General features: G+C 62.0%; 1 protein-coding gene across 4 annotated transcripts in view; it reads left to right on the top strand.

Moving 5' to 3' along the window:
• The first annotated feature begins 8848 nt into the window (after nucleotides 1-8848).
• KCNT1 (potassium sodium-activated channel subfamily T member 1) overlaps nucleotides 8849-16934 on the top strand; it is a 107227-nt gene continuing 99141 nt past the window's right edge. For 2 of the 4 annotated variants that reach the window (XM_064290697.1, XM_064290700.1), the window contains exon 1: nucleotides 8849-8961. In XM_064290697.1, the coding sequence (XP_064146767.1) occupies nucleotides 8849-8961 (113 nt within the window). Of the gene's footprint in view, nucleotides 8962-12537; nucleotides 12923-16934 lie in introns of those variants that run through there. The other 2 variants (XM_064290699.1, XM_064290698.1) reach the window with 2 other exon arrangements.

Raw genomic sequence — 16934 nt, 5'->3', positions numbered from 1 at the left:
CACACACTCCTTTTCCTCTCCTTGCCTGTGGCCTGACAACATCAGAGGATGAGACAGCAGGAGTGCAGAGACAGATCTAGGACTCCCCACACCACCCAACAAGCCGGCCTCACTCAGTCTGCCCCCACTCCCTGGCTGCCCACCCCCCCCATGTTGGGTGCACTGAGGACCACACCTATCCCCCATCCCAACTCACCCAGCCACCAGTCAGGGCTGGCAGCCAACAGGAGGGTCATGCCTTCCTCCACTTCAGGTCCCGGCACAGACCTGGGCAGGAAGGGAAGACCCCACCCTGAGTATGCACGGCCAACCCCAGACCTTGGTCCTGGAGGCCCAGCGTCCTCAACAGGTGGCTTACGTGCCTCTGCCCCTACCCAGTGGGGAAAGGGCAGTGCCCAGGCCCACAGAGGGACACCAGCATCATGGACGGACGCTGGCCTGGAGGAGGGACACCACCAGAAAGATGCTGGCAGTCCTGGCTCCGCTCCCAGCCCTCCCACATCCCAGCTGGTGTGTGCTCATGAACACAAACTCATTTTACTATCAGCCAAAACAAGAGCTCACTAGAAAGACAACAGTGTGTTCAGAAACACAAGGGAAGGCCGTGCTGGCCTGTGGCTGGTCCTCCCCACCCCGGCACAGACACAGAGAAAACGCTTTCCCGCAGCCGAGCTCAGGGAGTGAGAGTCTGGCATACGGGGCACACGCAGGCAAGAGGCCACACGCGTGGGGCACACACCTGGCATCCAGTGCAGACGTCACGGCTGAGTCAGTTCCCCCAGCTGGGCTGGGCCAGCTCTGAGCTGCTGGACTCATCGTGGGGGAGGCAGGCTGCTGTGAGAGAGGAGCCCGGGGAGGGCACAGTGGCACCGGGGCCCGGCCACCAAGGATCTTGGAGACACTTGGGTCTGGGGGCTCTGCAGAGAAGTCAGAGTCAGTCAGCCATTGCCCTCTGTCCCCCACCCACAGTGCCTGAGGCACCCTCTCCTGGGGCCGGAGACCCCCCTGCACCCTGGCATGAACACCAGCACCAGCCCCTGCCACCCTGGCCCTGCACCAGAGGCACCTGGAACTGGGCAGGTACGACAGACAGCATGGAGGAGGGAATTGCACAAAGCAGGGCACCTAGCACAGGGGCCAGGGGGGCTTCGGGGAGGTGTCGGCTCAGCCTGGCCTGGCTCAATGTGCTCAGGCCTGGTGCTGCCTCCCGTCTGACTACAGACTCCACCCTCAGGCTGGCTCCCTGCCCACCCAATTCACCTCTGCACCTGCATGCCCCCTGCCCTGCCACGTAGGTCCTGGAGTCCCCTGGTGCCCCCAGTGGATGGCAAGACCCTCCCTATAAGGTGTGCGCAGTGGGCCCCGGGATATGGCAAGCACACACAGACGTCTTCAATACAGTAGAGTGACAGACAGCCAGAGAGGAGGGTGAGTGGATGGGACCCAGCCAGCAACAGTCATCAGGGAGCCCTGTGCAGTGGACACACAGCTGCCCACTGGGGACAGACGCAGAGCTCGGCCGGGGGCGGCCTCAGGGAACAAGGCCCCCAGCAGGGAAGGTAATGGCCATGGCTGCAGGCTGTGACTCACTCCCCTTTGCAGCCCCTGCAAGGGCACTGGTAGCACAGCCAGGGGATGCAAACTCCCAACCATGGCTGGCATAGGAAGCAGAGCCTGGCGCCGTGGCCTCTACTCTGGCTCGTCTGATTCGGGACAGCCACATCCCCCTGCATCCCCACACCTCCTGGCAGGCGACCAGGGCTCTGAGGAGGCCCAGGGTAAATGACGGGAGCATGGGGGGCCACCATCCTTCGTGGGGCAGAGGCGGTTTGATGAGCTGAATCACATCTCTTTAAAATGTTCTGAAGGCCTAACGCAGTGCCTGTGAAGATGGCCTTGTTTGCAAACACCGTCTTTATGGCTAATCCCATGCTATCCTTACAGGAAAGACACAGAGGAAGCCAGCCACGTGACAGTGGGGTTAGGCCATAACCACAAGCTGGAAGAGGCAAGGAAGGGTCCTCCCCTAGCGCCTCCGGAGGGAGCTCGGCCCTGCCCACACCTGGATTTGGCCTTCCAGACTCCAGAACTGCCAGGAAACAAACGCTTGGGTTGTTTCAAGCCCCCAGGGCAGGGTAATTTGTTCAGCAGCCCCGGGACCTTCGCAGGTGGGTTAGGCGACTTCGCTGGAGCAGAGGGTAGACCTGGGGCGGCGGGGGGGAGGAGCGTCCAGCTGCTGCCGCCTCCCTGCCTTCACGTCCAAGAAATAGCCCAGCCCACCCCATGCATGTTTGCCCTCTCGGCCACACATGTCCACTTTAGGATGACAGCCAAGGACAAATAGGGTCCGTGAGGCTCAGGCCCCAAGATGGAGATTTTCATGAAGTGGGTCCTGGTGCTAACCCTGCACGCCCTATCCAGGAACAGACTACGTTCCCGGGTGCAGAAGGACAGCCACATGGGCCCACCTGGCTTACCTCTGGGTAAAGAGACGAAACCGCAGCCTTGCTCACAGGGTGCACGCTGACCAGGGGGTGCTGACGGCCCGCCCAGCACCTCAGCCAACTCTGAGGGGGCCACGCTCATATCCATGTCCAAGGGCACCCCATGTGGGGGTTCCTGCGGCCTGAGGAAGAAATGGCAGAGGGGAAGGTAGCTTTGAGCCCCGTGTCCTGCCCACCTCCTCCCCAAGTGACCAGCCTGCAAGGCCTGGCCAGCACCAAGGACTTTCTAAAAGCACCTCTGAGGAGACACCCAGAGAGTGGACCAGGTCCTTGCCCTTGGCCAGGGTCTGACCCCAGGCCCCAGAAGAAGAGCCTGATGCCCCTGACACCTGGCGCCCCAGACACCTGGCCGAGATGCTGATCACACCCAGGACATCTGAGACAGAGGTGGCTCTCCATACCACCTGGGACTAAGCCCAGCTCAGAAGCTGCTCCCTGTCTCTGTCCACTGCCTCCCCAGCCCCCACCCAGTTCCAGATCTTTCCACAGCTCTCTGCTGTGGTGAAGGCACACATAGACACACAAGCCAGACTATCTGGCCTGGACACTGCCCTTGTGCCTATAACCTGTCATTCTGAAAAATGAATCAAAAGTTTTGAGCTTCAGAAAACTGCCTTCTAGAAGCCTGGGTGCCCACCAGGTGGGGAGGGGACACAATACCCTCTCACCCACCCACCTACCAAGACCCTGTCACCACAGAAGACCCACAGCTATAACTGAATCCACGAGTCAGAAACAACGGAAACAGAAGGAGGGTGTCGGCCACCTCCACCACCCAGGGACCCGGGCGTCCCCGCAGCAGCCCCCACACTGCTGGCTGAGCGCCTTTGTGGAAGCATGCTTACCTGTCTTCTGGTCCCTGTGGCTCCCTGGTCCTAGTCTCTGTGACCCAGCAGGGGGTGTTGCCCCTGCCACATGATAAGCCAGGGCTCAAAGACCCCCAGCAGGTCACCAGGCTTCCAGTGCCTCCCACCATCCCTGACAATGTCCTGAGGGGCCTGTGTCCATGCCACAGGGTCCCATAGCCCTGCAGGGTCAGCCTCCCGGGGACACTAACCTGGCCAGCCTGAGAGCGTCCGTCCCCGAGTCCAGTGTGCCCGCAGGAGCCTGACTCCCCAGCACCACCTGCAGGGCCCTCCACTGCCACCTGCGATGACACGCCTCCTGTGGGGGGGGCAGCACCTGGAAGCAAACAAGCATCTCAGACAGCAGGTGGGAGCCAGCGAGGGGGACCGCAGGGAAAGCAGTCAGGGCATCACCTCGCTGGAGGCCTCAGAAGTTACCCTGGGCAGTCTGAGCACCTGGATTAGAGCCTCACTCTGTAAATGTGACACCCCTTCCTCTGAGTCAGGCCACACTCACAGGGGCCTCTTGGTGACTGTGTGGAGCCCCATCCTGACACTTGTCAAGATAGCTTGAGTCCCCAAGCAGATCCCCAGCCAGAGCTACGTGGGAGTCGGGGATGAGGCAGAGCCTTTCCTGGGGACGACTATGTCGTCTGACAGGGCCACACACAGGCAGTGATGGTGGTGCTCAAGCGAGTCAGGCAGAGATGCGTGTTGACTATAGGACAACTAGTCCTTCAGCAGGAAGTTCACCCCGTAACACCCCCAGCTCCGTGGGGAATGATGAGTGAACAGTGGGTGCCAAAAAGCACTGGCTCCAGCCGCGAGGGCAGGGGCCAGGAAGCCAGGAGGCGGCCATCCTAAAAGGAAAGGGGCAGGGCTTGGCCAGCGGGCTCAGCCACCTAAGACTCACCACGTGCTGCCCCTGGGTGGGCACCAGGGTGTGGGCGAGCCTCAGGAACTGCACGGCCATCTCCAGGACTGACGCCATGTCCTCCCGCCGGCAGTCAAACCAGGGAAGCAGGGCCCGCAGCCGCTCACAGCTGGCTGCGATCCGCTTCCTGCAGCCGGACAAGCAACAAGCACCCATGTGCCCGGCCACCTTGCCTGGGCAAGAGGTAGCAGCTGCCGGAAACCCACCATAGAACACGAGAGGCGCTTCTCGGGCAGGGGTCCCACGGCCAGTGGACCAAACCCTTCAGGGACCTCTATCAGCAGACTGGACCCCAGGCCCCGGCCACAGGCTGTCCAGACGTTTGCCTCCAGCCCGGACCTGGACAACCACTGCTTCTGGGAGGGGCAGGGCCCAAGACAGTCAGGGGTCCCAGGGTCCAGGGGTCACAGATGCACAACCTCCACCACCCACGGTCTCAGGCCCAAGAGGGGGCCAGGCACTGGGGTGACCCTGTGCCTTCACCTGGACACCATACACCTGCCCTGACCACCTGATACCTGGTCAGCACAGATCTAATTTCCTCGGTTCAAAGAGCCTGTGACCCCAGGCAGCTGTCTCCCTGCACCCCACGGGGCCCCTCACCTTCGCTCCCGCTCTGTGAGCACGTTCCGCCGGCGGCACAAACCCTGACCCTCGGGCGCTGGGCCCTGGAAGGAGCTCGAGCCCGGGGCCCGGTCCTCGCAACTGCCCAGGGCGCCGGGAGGGGACGTGCTCCTGCCAAGAAGAGAGCAAAGAGCACCCGGGGAGACTGCCAGCAGGGCGGCGCCGGGGTCCTCCAAACGTGGAGACGGGCAGTGCCCTCTCCACCCTCGCCGCCTCCCCCGGGTGGGCCGTGCTGGGTGGGGGCTGGCGACTACGGCCTGGACGCAGGCACATCCCTGCTCAGAGGAACCGGGTCAGGACTCCTCCCACCCCCTCCCTGCGCCCCAGTTTCTCACCTGCATCCGCCAGAGGCAGTGACTCCGTGGGGCTCAACGTTGGGCTCGGGGCGCCAGGACGCCATGAGTTCGCAGCTGCAGCAGCGAGAGCAACGCGGCGCGGGGCGGGGCGGCGCAGGGGGTGGGACTCCGCGCGGACCCCGCCCCACGTGCACGCGCGGACCCCGCCCCACGTGCACGCGCGGACCCCGCCCCACGTGCACGCGCGGACCCCCACGTGCACGTGCACGTGCCCGGCCACGTGCGCTCCAGCCTGCCCCCGTCCACGCGCACCACCCAGGCCGCCTCACCCCAGGTGCCCTCGCCGGCCCTCTCACGTGTGCAACACCCTGGCCTCACGCTCACGCCCCGCCCAGGCAGTACCTGGCTGCCCTGCCCCCTGATCGCCCCGCCCCCAGCCCTCCGTCCAGCCCGCACCTGATGGCTCTTCGCACCTGTCCACACCTGGGTGGAAAGGTGGCGCTCTGCGAGCTGTTTAGCCGCTATCTGTGGGGTTCAGGGACTCTGGCCCGCGGGCAGCGCAGGAGGGGCGGTTGCTGAGGAGTCCCGGGGGAGGGGGCACGGCTGAATCTTGTGCTGGGGGCCGGGAGTCTGAGACAGGGCTGGGGCGGGTGGAGTGATGTGGAGGGAGTCTGCCCAGGGTGCAGGGGCGGGGGCAGGCTAAGGGGGCAGGGCCTGAGGGTGAGAGGGGGCTCCTACCCTGGGGAGGTAGGCGCCTAGATTCTCTACTGAGCTGGAGAGGACTCAGGGCCACAGGTTAGCGTCTTTGAGGGGGTGTGTGAGTGTCCCGCAACTGCCATAACAAAGCACCACATACTGGGGGGCTTCAACAACCGAAATCTACTCTCTCACAGTCCAGGGGGCCAGAACTCAAACATCCATGTGTGGCAGGGCCACTCCTCCAAGGCTCTGGAGGAGACCTTCCTTGCCTCTTCCAATTCCTGGTGGCTCCAGGTGTCCTTTGGCCGCATGGCTCCATCTCTGCTGCCTGTCTTCATGTGGCCTTCTCTTCTCTGTGCCTTCTCTTTCCTTCTCTAATGGAGACACTTGTCATTAGATTTAGGGCCCATCCTAATCCAGGGTGATCTCATTTCAATTTGGGGCGATGAGATCGGGAGCCAGCCAGAGATGGGTGCAAAGACTGCCAGACAGGCAGTGCTGGGGACGCACTGGGTAGGGTCCTATGATTTGAGGGTGCCCTTTTTTTTTTTCTTCGACTGCTGAGCCATTTGTCTGTCACTGCTCGGCTCAGCAGCCTGAAGGCAGATGTGGGAGAGGCGTTCAGGCCCGGGTTACAGGAGGGACATTGAGGAGGACGCGCCTGCAGTGACGTGATGTGGGGTCCTCGCATCCAGCTGTGCAGAAAAGGAGGGGACCGCAGTCAGGGATTAAGTCAGGCAGGCAGTGTGGGGACAGACGCAGACAACGGGGTGGAGGCCGCAGGAGGGCCAGGAGGCCAGTCTCTGTCTGCCTCCTACCCCCCACCCACCCACCTCCCAGGACTGCCTGCCAGCCAGCTACCAGCTCCAGGTCCTGTGCAGCCATGCTCTGCCACACCCCAGCTGCCGTTTTCTGCAGGGGGTGTGAAGCGGATCATTAAGGCCAGGGAATCAAGACTTTTGGCTCTGTCTGCATAGGAGGGGGCCCTTGCATCTATGGAGATGTGAGGAGGAGCAGGCTTCTGGCCCTGGGGGCTCAGGTCCCCAGTAGAGAGACAGCCAGCGCCATTGAACATGGTGTGGGGGCAGGGCAGCTCTCTGCAGGTGGCTTGAAGCCTAGAGTCAGCCCTGTTGTCTTTCCAGGTAGGAGGGAGCCCGCTCCAGTCTTGGCTTGGCTCTGAGATGCAGTACCAGGCGAGGCTTTCATTCCCTGAAGCCCTCAGAAATGTCACTGGGCCCATCAGTCTCCCACCAAGGCAGCCCATGTAATTATCTCTAATTGATCATAGGGCAGCACCCCCCGCCCCGGGGCCCCTGCCCAATGGTGATGATACAGGCAGTGTGTCCCAGGAGGGGCCTGCACGATGGTCACACTTCCTCAGTCAGCTGGGGCTCTAGCATGTACAGCTGCCCAAAGTACTGCTGGGGGTGCGTTGCAGGGGTGGGTGAGACCTGGCCGTAGCTCCTACCAGGACTGCCTGAACCAGTCTGTGCCCCCACCTGGGGGCCTCAGAGCATGCCAGACCCCGCCCAGGGGTTCCCCAAAACCCTCTGCCCTCAGCCTGCTGCCTCCTGGAGGCAGACAGGGAGGGTGCTCAGGAGAAGGGCAGGGTCATGACATAATGGCAAATGCCCTCCACATGGGCCCCAGGGAGCCCCCACACTGACTGAGACCCCAAGTGCAGCCTGGATTGGGGCCCAGGTCTTGAGAAAAGCAGCCAGCTTTGATGTGGGTCTGTCCTGAGGCTCAGCTGTCCTGCCCTTCTTGTTCTTTCCCCTCTCTCCTCTCCCCTTTTCTCTTCTCTCCCCGTCTCTGTCTCTCTGTCACTCTCTCTCTCTCTCAGTTTCTCTGTCTCTCTAGCTGTTCCTCTGTTTATGTTTCTCTCAGTTTCTCTCTCTGTTTATCTGTTTCTCTCTCACTGTTTCTCTCTGTCTTTCTCAGTTTCTCTCTGTCTCTCTCTGTTTTTCCCTCTCTCTCTCTTTCATTGCCAACTTTTCTCGGGAAGGGTCTGGGCCTCAGGAGCAGACAGGGCCCCAAGCTGGAGCCCCGGGTGCTGTGTGAGGGCAAGGGCTGGGTGTGCACCGGCCTGCAGGCAGCCCTTCACTGCCTGCTGAGAGGAAGCTCAGTGTGTGTCGGTGTGGGTGTGTGTCAGTGTGGGGGTGTGTTGGTGTGGGGGTGTGTGTCAGTGTGGGTGAGGGCGCAGAGCAGCCACAGGTCCCAAGCAGAGGCAGGGCAGGCAGGGCAGGCGAGGCAGTCTCCTCTGTCTCTGGTCCCAGACAGTCCCTGGCAGCTCCCAAGGCCCGGGAGATACGGAGCCACCGCCCGTATCCCGACAGGGCGGCTGCCCGGGGATCTTGGTGGAGGTTTTCTGCCGAGTGACTGGTGTCTCGGGTAGAGAGCAGGTGGAGCCAGGGCGAGGTCCGGCAGCAGCGCGGATCCTTCGCTGGTGTTTGCGTTTTCAACACTCGCGACCCGCGCCCCCCTCGCCCCACCACGCCACACCCCGCAGGGCGATTGAGCCTCTCAGGGGCGCGTGGCGTGGCCGACAGCTCGCTCGGGGTTATCTGGTCCCCATAGAGCCCCCTTCTGGCTTCTGGGATTACTAGCGGCCCTGAGTGCTGCGATGGAGCCTGGTCCTCCGGGTGGGTATGCACTCGGACCCTGGCGCGTCCGGGGTCTGGGCCCCGCGCGGCCGCGGTTCCCGGCGGGGCCGGCAGGAGGCGCGCCCGGACAGGCCCTCGAGCCCGGCGGAGCACTCGGCTTTCCTTTCCCGGGGAGACAAACGCGAGCGGGTCGGGGGACTGGAGGCGGGAGGGGTAAGCGAGGAAACAAGTCGCCTGTCGCTCCCGGCTCGTTTCTCGCTTGGCTCCGGGTCCAGAGCCACCGCGGACCTCTGCGCGCAAAGCCGGAGGGAGCGGCGAGCGCGCGGACCGCATCCCCAGCCCCATGCCGCTCCCCGACGGGGCGCGCAGCCTGGGGGGTATCTGCACCAACGAGGCGCGCGGCGCCGGCTACACCAACCGGAGCTTCGAGTTCGACGACTGCCGATGTACCCCCAGGTACTGTCGGCTGCGCCCTCCCCCACCTCGGGGAGACCCCATCCGGGCTAGCCCTACCCCCCAGAGCCACCCGCCCCCAAACCCCTGCCCCCAGGACAGCCGGTCCCCCAGGAACTCCACTCCCAAAACCCCTGCCCCCAGCGTCCCCTGCCCCCAGGACCCTCGCCCTCGGGAGATGCCGTCCCCAGGACACCCCGAGCCCCCAGGACACTCTACCCCCTCCCGGCCTGGAGCGCCCTCTTGATCACTAGGGGGGTACTGGGGTGTCCCATCAGGGCGGGACCCGAGAAAGGACGCTCACTGACTGCCCAGCAGGTTCCCAGGCCGCGCAGGCCGGTGTGGGTCAGTCAGCGCCATGAGGCAAAGGTGGCCCCCAGCGCGGCCATTTTTAGATGCTGGGTGCAGAGCACCCCCCAGGCGCGGGGGGAAGCGCGGTCCGGCGTGAGGAGGCGGCGGTGTGGACCCGGGGTGCTGCGCCAGGCCTCCGACCTCTAGCGCCCCACACAGGCTGGGGGCGGGGCCGTCTCCGGTACTCGGGCCTGGAGGTGGCAGAGCAGGACCCAAGTGGGGCGCAGGGTGGCGGTCCCGCCACAGCAGCGGGTTTTCGGGCAACCCTCCCTAGGAAGAGACGTGGCTTCTGCGCAGGGAGCCCCAGTTGAGGTTGGGGTGCAGGTGGGCTGGGAGGCCCGTGCTTGGGCTGGTCATTTCCTCTGTGGGACTCAGTTTTCCCCGTATAAACGGGGAGAGGATTGGAGCGTGGTGTTTAAGGGCCATTTCTGGTGAGAGTACCAGGCTTAGGAGGCAGGGGTTCTAGCTCATACATGGGGTGGGGAGAGGTGACTCAGCGGGGCTCTTCCCCCCCCCGGCCTAGCATCCATGGGGGGTACCGCGGGGTTGAGGAGCAGTGTCTGAGTGCACACGTCACTCAGCGGTGCCTGGGAAACCGAGTCAACCCCATAAAGTGGGCACAGGCTGGTCCCTCCCACCAGAGCTGCCTGGAGGGATCCCCCACGTGATGGGGTCAGGCACGGAGTAAATGGGGCCACGAAAGCTCCTGTGATTCTGCAGCCCCTGGGACCCAGCCCCTCCCCCACCTCGCCCTCCTCTCAGGTGCCCTGGGGCATTGATCCTGCTTGCCTGCCTCCAGGCAGATGAAGCTTCAGCCCAGGCCTAGGGACTGGGTCCTCCCCACCCTTGGCCTCAGCCTGCCTGGCTCCCACCCCTCCCCCAGCTGCACAGAGGTGGCCTCTGTCCTTGCAGACATTGTGGTCACAATGGGGGCCCTAGTGTCCTTCCAGGTGACTAGAGCCACTGCCGGGATCAGAGGAGAGGTCTAGGTCGGTGAGGACCCCCACCCCCCAGGGAAGGTCAGGCTGGGTGAGGACCCCCCAGGGAAGGTCAGGCTGGGTGAGCCTCCTTCCCAGGGAAGATCGTATGGGTTAGGACCCTCCAGGGAAGGTCTGGTTGGGTGAGGACCCCTCCCCAGGGAAGGTTGCCTGGATGAGTACCCCCCCAGGGAAGGTCAGGCGGGGTGAGGACCCCCCAGAAAAGGTGAGGGTGGGCAAAAATCCCCAAGGCCCTTCTGCCTGAATGTCCAGTTACTGAGCATGGAGGAGCATAGAGGGCCCCATCCTGGAAGAAGGTAGCCTTTGCCTATGGAGGGCCAGGCACTATTGAAGCCCAGCCCTAGCCCAGCAGGGGTGTTCCATGCCAGGGAGCCCTGGAGAAGCTGAGAGGTGGTCCTGAGGCCCCACAGTTATGGTGAACAAGGACAGGAGTGGAACTGTAGCCTGGGGACAAGGGTCTGAAGCCAGGGGCAAGGGCCCTGCTGCACTCGGGCCATCCAGCAGCCTCCAGCCCTGGTCCAGGAAGCAGGGTGGGAGGGTTGGGCTCTTTAAGGGAGGAGCACCAGTGGGTGGCGAGCAAGTGGGGGCCCCCCAGGAGGAAGAACTGTTGGAAAGGGCCCCTCGCTGCCCACCCCAGCCTTGTGGCAGTGGGCCTATCTATAGAGGGGCTGGGGGAGTTGATTGCCTTTGAGTGGGCTTGGCTGCGCTGGGGTACTCCTACATGAGGATCCCAGCTGGCAGCTCCAGGACAGGATTTAGGTTTGAAGACCCTTCTCCAGGAGAGGAGCCCGTGGGGGGAGTTTTGTGAGGCAGCCTGGCTCTTCAGGGGCATCAATGCCTGGCTCTACACCTTCCCAGACCTGGGGCAGGTCTCTGTCACTCACAGGTGTTGGTAGCGCTAGCCGAAGTTTTGCTATTCAGGAAGAAGAAGTGCTGGACACCTGCGGCCACCCCCAGTGAGCTACCCACACCCCAGACCTGTCCCCCACCAGGGCCAGCCCCAGGCTAGGCAGCAGAGCAGTGGGGTCCCTGGGAGACCCTTTTGGCTCTTGGAGTTCCGGAGACTTCACCCTGGCCCTTCTGGCCTCCTCCAAGTCCCTGGAGGTCCCAGGCTCCACCACTCCTTGGGGTCCCTGGGCACTGCCCGTCTCTGCCTGCTCCTCTCCAGCTCCAGATGCCTCTGCCCAGGAGGGAACAGTTGCTGTGGGTGGGGGGTGGCTGGCCTAGCTGCCCCCTCTGCCCAGGAGGGGACAGTTGCCGTCGGGGGAGGCAGCTGCCCCATGCTTCGCCCGCCCCCTGCCCAGTACACTTGTCAGTGCCCTGGCGCGCCCTTTCCTGAAATTGCCTATTCCCACAGCCCAGCTCTCTAGGGTCCTTATGGGATCCTCCAGGCCTGCTGGGGGGCCCCGCTGGCCTCCTCCTCACTGCCCATATTAGGAAGCAGTGCCTTCAGGATAGAAGAAAGTGTCCAGCCCCAGGGAAAGGGCTTGCAGGGGTCAGCAGGAGGGATGGCCGATAGCTTCCAGATGGAGTGGCTTGAGGGGACTTGGGTCTGCCTTTTGGCCGGAGGTGGCTCCGGCACCAGCTCAGGAGGCAGAGGTGGGTGAGAAGGGACCCAGGTCGCGACTTCGCATGTTGGCCATGGGGGTTTTGGCTGTGTCTGGTCTTGATGAACTCATGATGTTGTCTAGGACACCCCGGTGCAGGAGAAGTCAGGTTTTGTGCTAGCGACACCTCTCTCCTGGGAGCTTTATGACTGAGTCATAACCCTTTCCTAGACTACTTGTTTGGCTCTCCCAGGTGCCAGGGATGTGTGCACCTGCCCCAGGCTCAGCTGGTGCTCGGGGCACCAGTACTGCAGCCCTAGGCAACCCAGGGTTTCTGGGAATGGGACCGTTGTCTGAGCAGATCCTGGACCCAAGTGGGTGGAGGGTGTTAGCTGCTGCATGTGTGCAAGCCTGTGTCCCACATGTGTCTGACCCTGTGTGCACAGTGTGTGGGCATGTGAGAGAGCCCACGAGGGCCCAGCCAGCCTGTGTACTGGGATGTCCTCCATGAGTTAGGGAGAGGGTGTGAAGGGGGGCTGGCAGGCTGCACCACCGTTGCTGGGTGGGGTGCAGCACCACACGGCTGGGCTCACCCCCTCATCTCCTGCACGCCAGCTGGGTGCTGGGCGTGGGGCAGGTGCTCCTCATGACACACGGTGTTCGAAAAGTGTCTTGGGCACCCTCCTGCCTGTGTGTGTGGTTAAGTCCCTGAAACACAAGTTCACCTGAAGCCCGTGGACCTGTGGAACTTGGGACAGAGCCAGAGAGGCTGGAGTTGGGCCAGGGCTGGGACAGGCCTGGGGAGGTGAGGCTGGAAGAGCAGCAGTCAAGTTTAAAAGTTCACAGAGATGGGGACTGGGTGAGAAACAGCCAGCTTTCTGAAGCTGGGGGAAGGCTGCCCCAGAACAGGAAGGATGGGCGGGCAAGGGGGAGCCGGAAGAGGCGCTGGCCTCACAGAGCAGAGGCAGAGGAGCCGCAGAAGATGGGGGACACAAAGGCTGGGTGAGGCCCCTCAGAAACCGGCATGGTCATCACCAACAACAGGAAAAGCGTGCGAAAAAAGGCTGGGTAAGTTTGGAGCCAACGCGTGGAGCTCAGTGCCACCCTGTGATGGCTGCCTGGGAGCCATCCTAGTTACCTAGTGAAGTACCATACGTGGGCGGTTTCAACAAATAGAAATTTATTCTCTCACACCTTAGGAGGCTAAAATCCAAATTCAGGGCGCCAGCTCCAAGGGAAGGCTTTCTCTCTCTCTGGGCTCTGGGGGAAGGTCTTGTCTTCTCAGCTTCCGTTTCCTGATTCCTAGGAGATCTCACTTGGCTTGGCATCTGTCTTCCCAGTCTCCGCTTGCTTGCTTGCTTGGTGCTCGATCTACTCTTTTCTGCCTCAGAAGAGATGGATTTAAGACACACCCTACGTTAATACCGTCTCATTAAAATAAAAAGGAAAACCCATTCCCAGATGGGATTATAACCACAGGTATGGGGGTTAGAACTTACAACACATACTTTTTGGGGACACAATTCAATCTGTAATTGGTACTCCCAGCTGTCTCTCCCTCCCAGGGTCCGGTGACTGGGCCTTTTTCCTTGGGCAGGTGAGCCTCACCTGGACAGGTAGGTCAGGCAGGAGTCACTCTCACGGTCACCCTGGCTGTGGTCACGCTGCCCTGTATGGGCTGTGAGGCCGGAGGTTGGGCCACATCCACTTACCAGTTCTCAGGGCTCACTCAGCACCCCATTGGCCAGTGACGCTGACCCACGCACTGGGGCCTCAGCCAGCACTGGTCTGGGAGCCACTGTTTCTGGCTCTGAAGAGTAGCCACTAGTCCTGCTGGGTGGTGGGGCAGGGGGTCCAGGAGGCCTGGGGCCCCAGGGCAGCCACGGAGGGTGTTGCCTTCACCTGGAGCTGGGAGGTCAGCTGGTCTCTGCCTGGGGTTTCTTCAACACCTGCAGAAAGAGGCTGGAGGTGTGGTGCTGGGACACGGACCAGACCTGGGGTGGTGGTTAGGTGCTGGCTGAGAGGGCCCAGGGAGCCAGGGGTCGCCTCTCCACAGGTGCCTGATCTCAGGATGAAGGCCCAGCCCAGGGGTCTGGGGCCCCACACACTGTGTGATGGGAGATGCCTGCCTGCAGTACAGAGGAAGAGGGGCTGAGACCCGGGTGGCGGGGCATGGAGGCTTCCAGTGGTCGAGTGGCCTAACCAGGTGTCCTGCTGGAAAGGTGACCCCCGTATTGTGCAGAGGCAGGGTCAGGCAGGGCGGGCATGAAAGGCCTTGGGGAGGGTTTAAGGTGGGGGTGGGGGAGGGAAGGTGCAGTGCAGCAATGCAGGGCTGACTGTAGTGGACTCTGGCTGGTGCTGCCTCCTGGGGTAGCCATGTGCGGGGAGGCCTCTGGGGCTGAGTTGTGAACGGCCTGTTGCTGTAATGAGAAGCTTGAATGGGAGCCCCTGCACCCAGGTGAGGGTGGGCGGGGCCACTTCTGGGTCCCCACGCCCCCCGCTTGGCCCCTAGGTGCTCCCCCCACAGCCAGCACAGAACCCACCTGGTGCTCTGGGGCCTCTGGGCAGGTGTGTGGTGCCGTTTCAAGATGCAGCCTTAAGCCCTTACCGGTAGCAGGGGGGATGGTCTGCCCCCACCTCAAGTGTCTGTCCTGGTGGATGTGGCTCCCTGCATGCTCCCCATTCTCAGGTGGCCGGGGCACCAGGCTGCAGGGTTGGTGCTGACTGTAGCATCACCTGTGGCCTGGGGTAAGACCTGGCGTGTGGTCCATGTGGCCTCGGAGTGTCTGCCCAGGCTGTGGAGTGTGGCCAGCTCCAGGCAGAGGCACAGTGCAACCCATGGGCAGGACCACCAAGGGGAGTGCAGGCCTGTGATGACCGGACATTGATCACTGTCTGATGCCAAGTGACCTGACTATGGGCACTAGGGGGGCTCCTGAGTGGCTGGCCAAACCCAGAGGGGAAAGTGGGTGGGTGGACAGGTAGATGGATGGGTAGGGTGGGAGCTGCCACCCCCTGTGGCTCCTGACTTCCCCACACCCTTGGGGGTAGTACCTGGCTCAGAGGAGGTCAGGGGTGACCATAGGCCCCCACACCCAAGCCCCCCCACACTCTGGGCTGGTCAGTGCCCGGAGAGAGCTGTGGGAAGTGCCAGTTGAATGATGCTCCAGTTTGAACCAAGCTCACACTTTCACTCTGGAACTTGGCCCATCTCGGGAGCTAGCAGTGAGTGACACACAGCTCCTTCTCTGCAGGAGAGGGGCACATCCCCAGGGACGCCTACCTGCCCAGGTGCCTGGCAGGCTAGTCAGCTTTGGCTTCTTAACTATGGTGCAGAGGAAGCATTTAGCTTGTTCACTGTGGTCAGCAGAGGGCTGTGGCAGCGTTCAGTTTGTGTGGGCTCCATGCCCTGCACTCGGCCACCCGCCCCCAGGCAACGATGGCAGTGCCTGTGAGCAGTGAACAGGGACATGCACACCCACACATGCTCCCATGCACACGTACACACACGCACACGCACACACAGACGCACCTGTATGCTCACATGTACACACATGCACACACAGTGCCCACATCCATACACACATGTCCACATCTACAGGTACACACGTGCTCACACACACACACATGCACACACAGGCACACATACGCGCGCGCACAACTTGAGCTGCCTGCTCTTCTGCCCTCTGCATCTTTTCTCCATGGAGTGCAGGCCCCCTGCTGCATTCCGACCATCGTTACTGTTGCAAATATGTGCTCCCTGTTCACAGCCTGTTCTTTCCTTTTGTTGAGGGAGCCTTTTGTTTTTTTCTGGTGTAGAAACATTCTAAACCTATTCCTCTAGTACTTTTATTCTTCTGTATTAAATAAGAGGGCTTCTGAGGGTTTCTCCATTCCAGTGGCTTAAACATGTTTGCCTTGTACTTTCTTCTAGCAATAGGGTCTACTTTTATTTTTCTTCCAACGCAAGGCACACAGCCATAGGGTATAGCAGTTAATAAAGGCTTGGGAGCCAGATGCCTGGGTTCCAGCATCAGCCCTGCCAATGGAAGGGGACAGTAACAAGGCTCAGGAATCTGGCAAGCTGCTTAAGCTCTGTCCTTCCTCCACACTACAGACTCGTCCCCCGCTGTGTGCAGTGCGTCCTCCATCACCCCTCGGTTCTGACAGGGCCTCCTCCATCACCCCTCGGTTCTGACAGGGCCTCCTCCTCCACCCCTCGGTTCTGAGAGAGCCTCCTCCACCCCTCAGTTCTGATAGGGCCTCTTCCTTCATCCCTCGGTTCTGACAGGGCCTCCTCCATCACCCCTCGGTTCTGACAGAGCCTCCTCCATCACCCCTCGGTTCTGACAGAGCCTCCTTCTTCACCCCTCGGTTCTGATAGAGCCTCCTCCATCGCCCCTCGGTTCTGATAGGGCCTCCTCCATCGCCCCTCGGTTCTGATAGGGCCTCCTCCATCACCCCTCGGTTCTGACAGAGCATCCTCCATCACCCCTCGGTTCTGACAGAGCCTCCTCCTCCACCCCTCGGTTCTGATAGGGCCTCCTCCTTCACCCCTTGGCTCTGACAGAGCTTCCTCCTTCACCCCTCGGTTCTGACACAGCCTCCTCCATCACCCCTCAGTTCTGATAGGGCCTCCTCCATCACCCCTCGGTTCTGACAGAGCCTCCTCCTTCACCCCTCGGCTCTGACAGAGCCTCCTCCTTCACTCCTCGGTTCTGACACAGCCTCCTCCATCACCCCTCGGTTCTGAGACAGCCTCCTCCATCACCCCTCGGTTCTGACAGCGCCTCCTCCATCACCCCTCGGTTCTGACAGAGCCTCCTCCTTTACCCCTCAGTCCTGACAGAGCCTCTTCCTTCACCCCTCGGTTCCAATAGGGCCTCTTCCTTCACCCCTCGGTTCTGAGACAGCCTCCTTCTTCACCCCTTGGTTCTGATAGGGCCTCCTCCATCACCCCTCGGTTCTGACAGAGCCTCTTCCTTCACCCCTCGGTTCTGACAGAGCTTCCTCCTTCACCCCTCGGTTCTGATAGGGCCTCCTTCTTCACCCCTCGGTTCTGACAGAGCCTTCTTCTTCA

The sequence above is a fragment of the Loxodonta africana genome, chromosome 9 (assembly GCF_030014295.1).
Source record: "Loxodonta africana isolate mLoxAfr1 chromosome 9, mLoxAfr1.hap2, whole genome shotgun sequence".
Lineage (NCBI taxonomy): Eukaryota > Metazoa > Chordata > Mammalia > Proboscidea > Elephantidae > Loxodonta > Loxodonta africana.
Note: the sequence above shows the minus strand (reverse complement) of the source record. Positions and strands in the feature narration are given on the sequence as shown.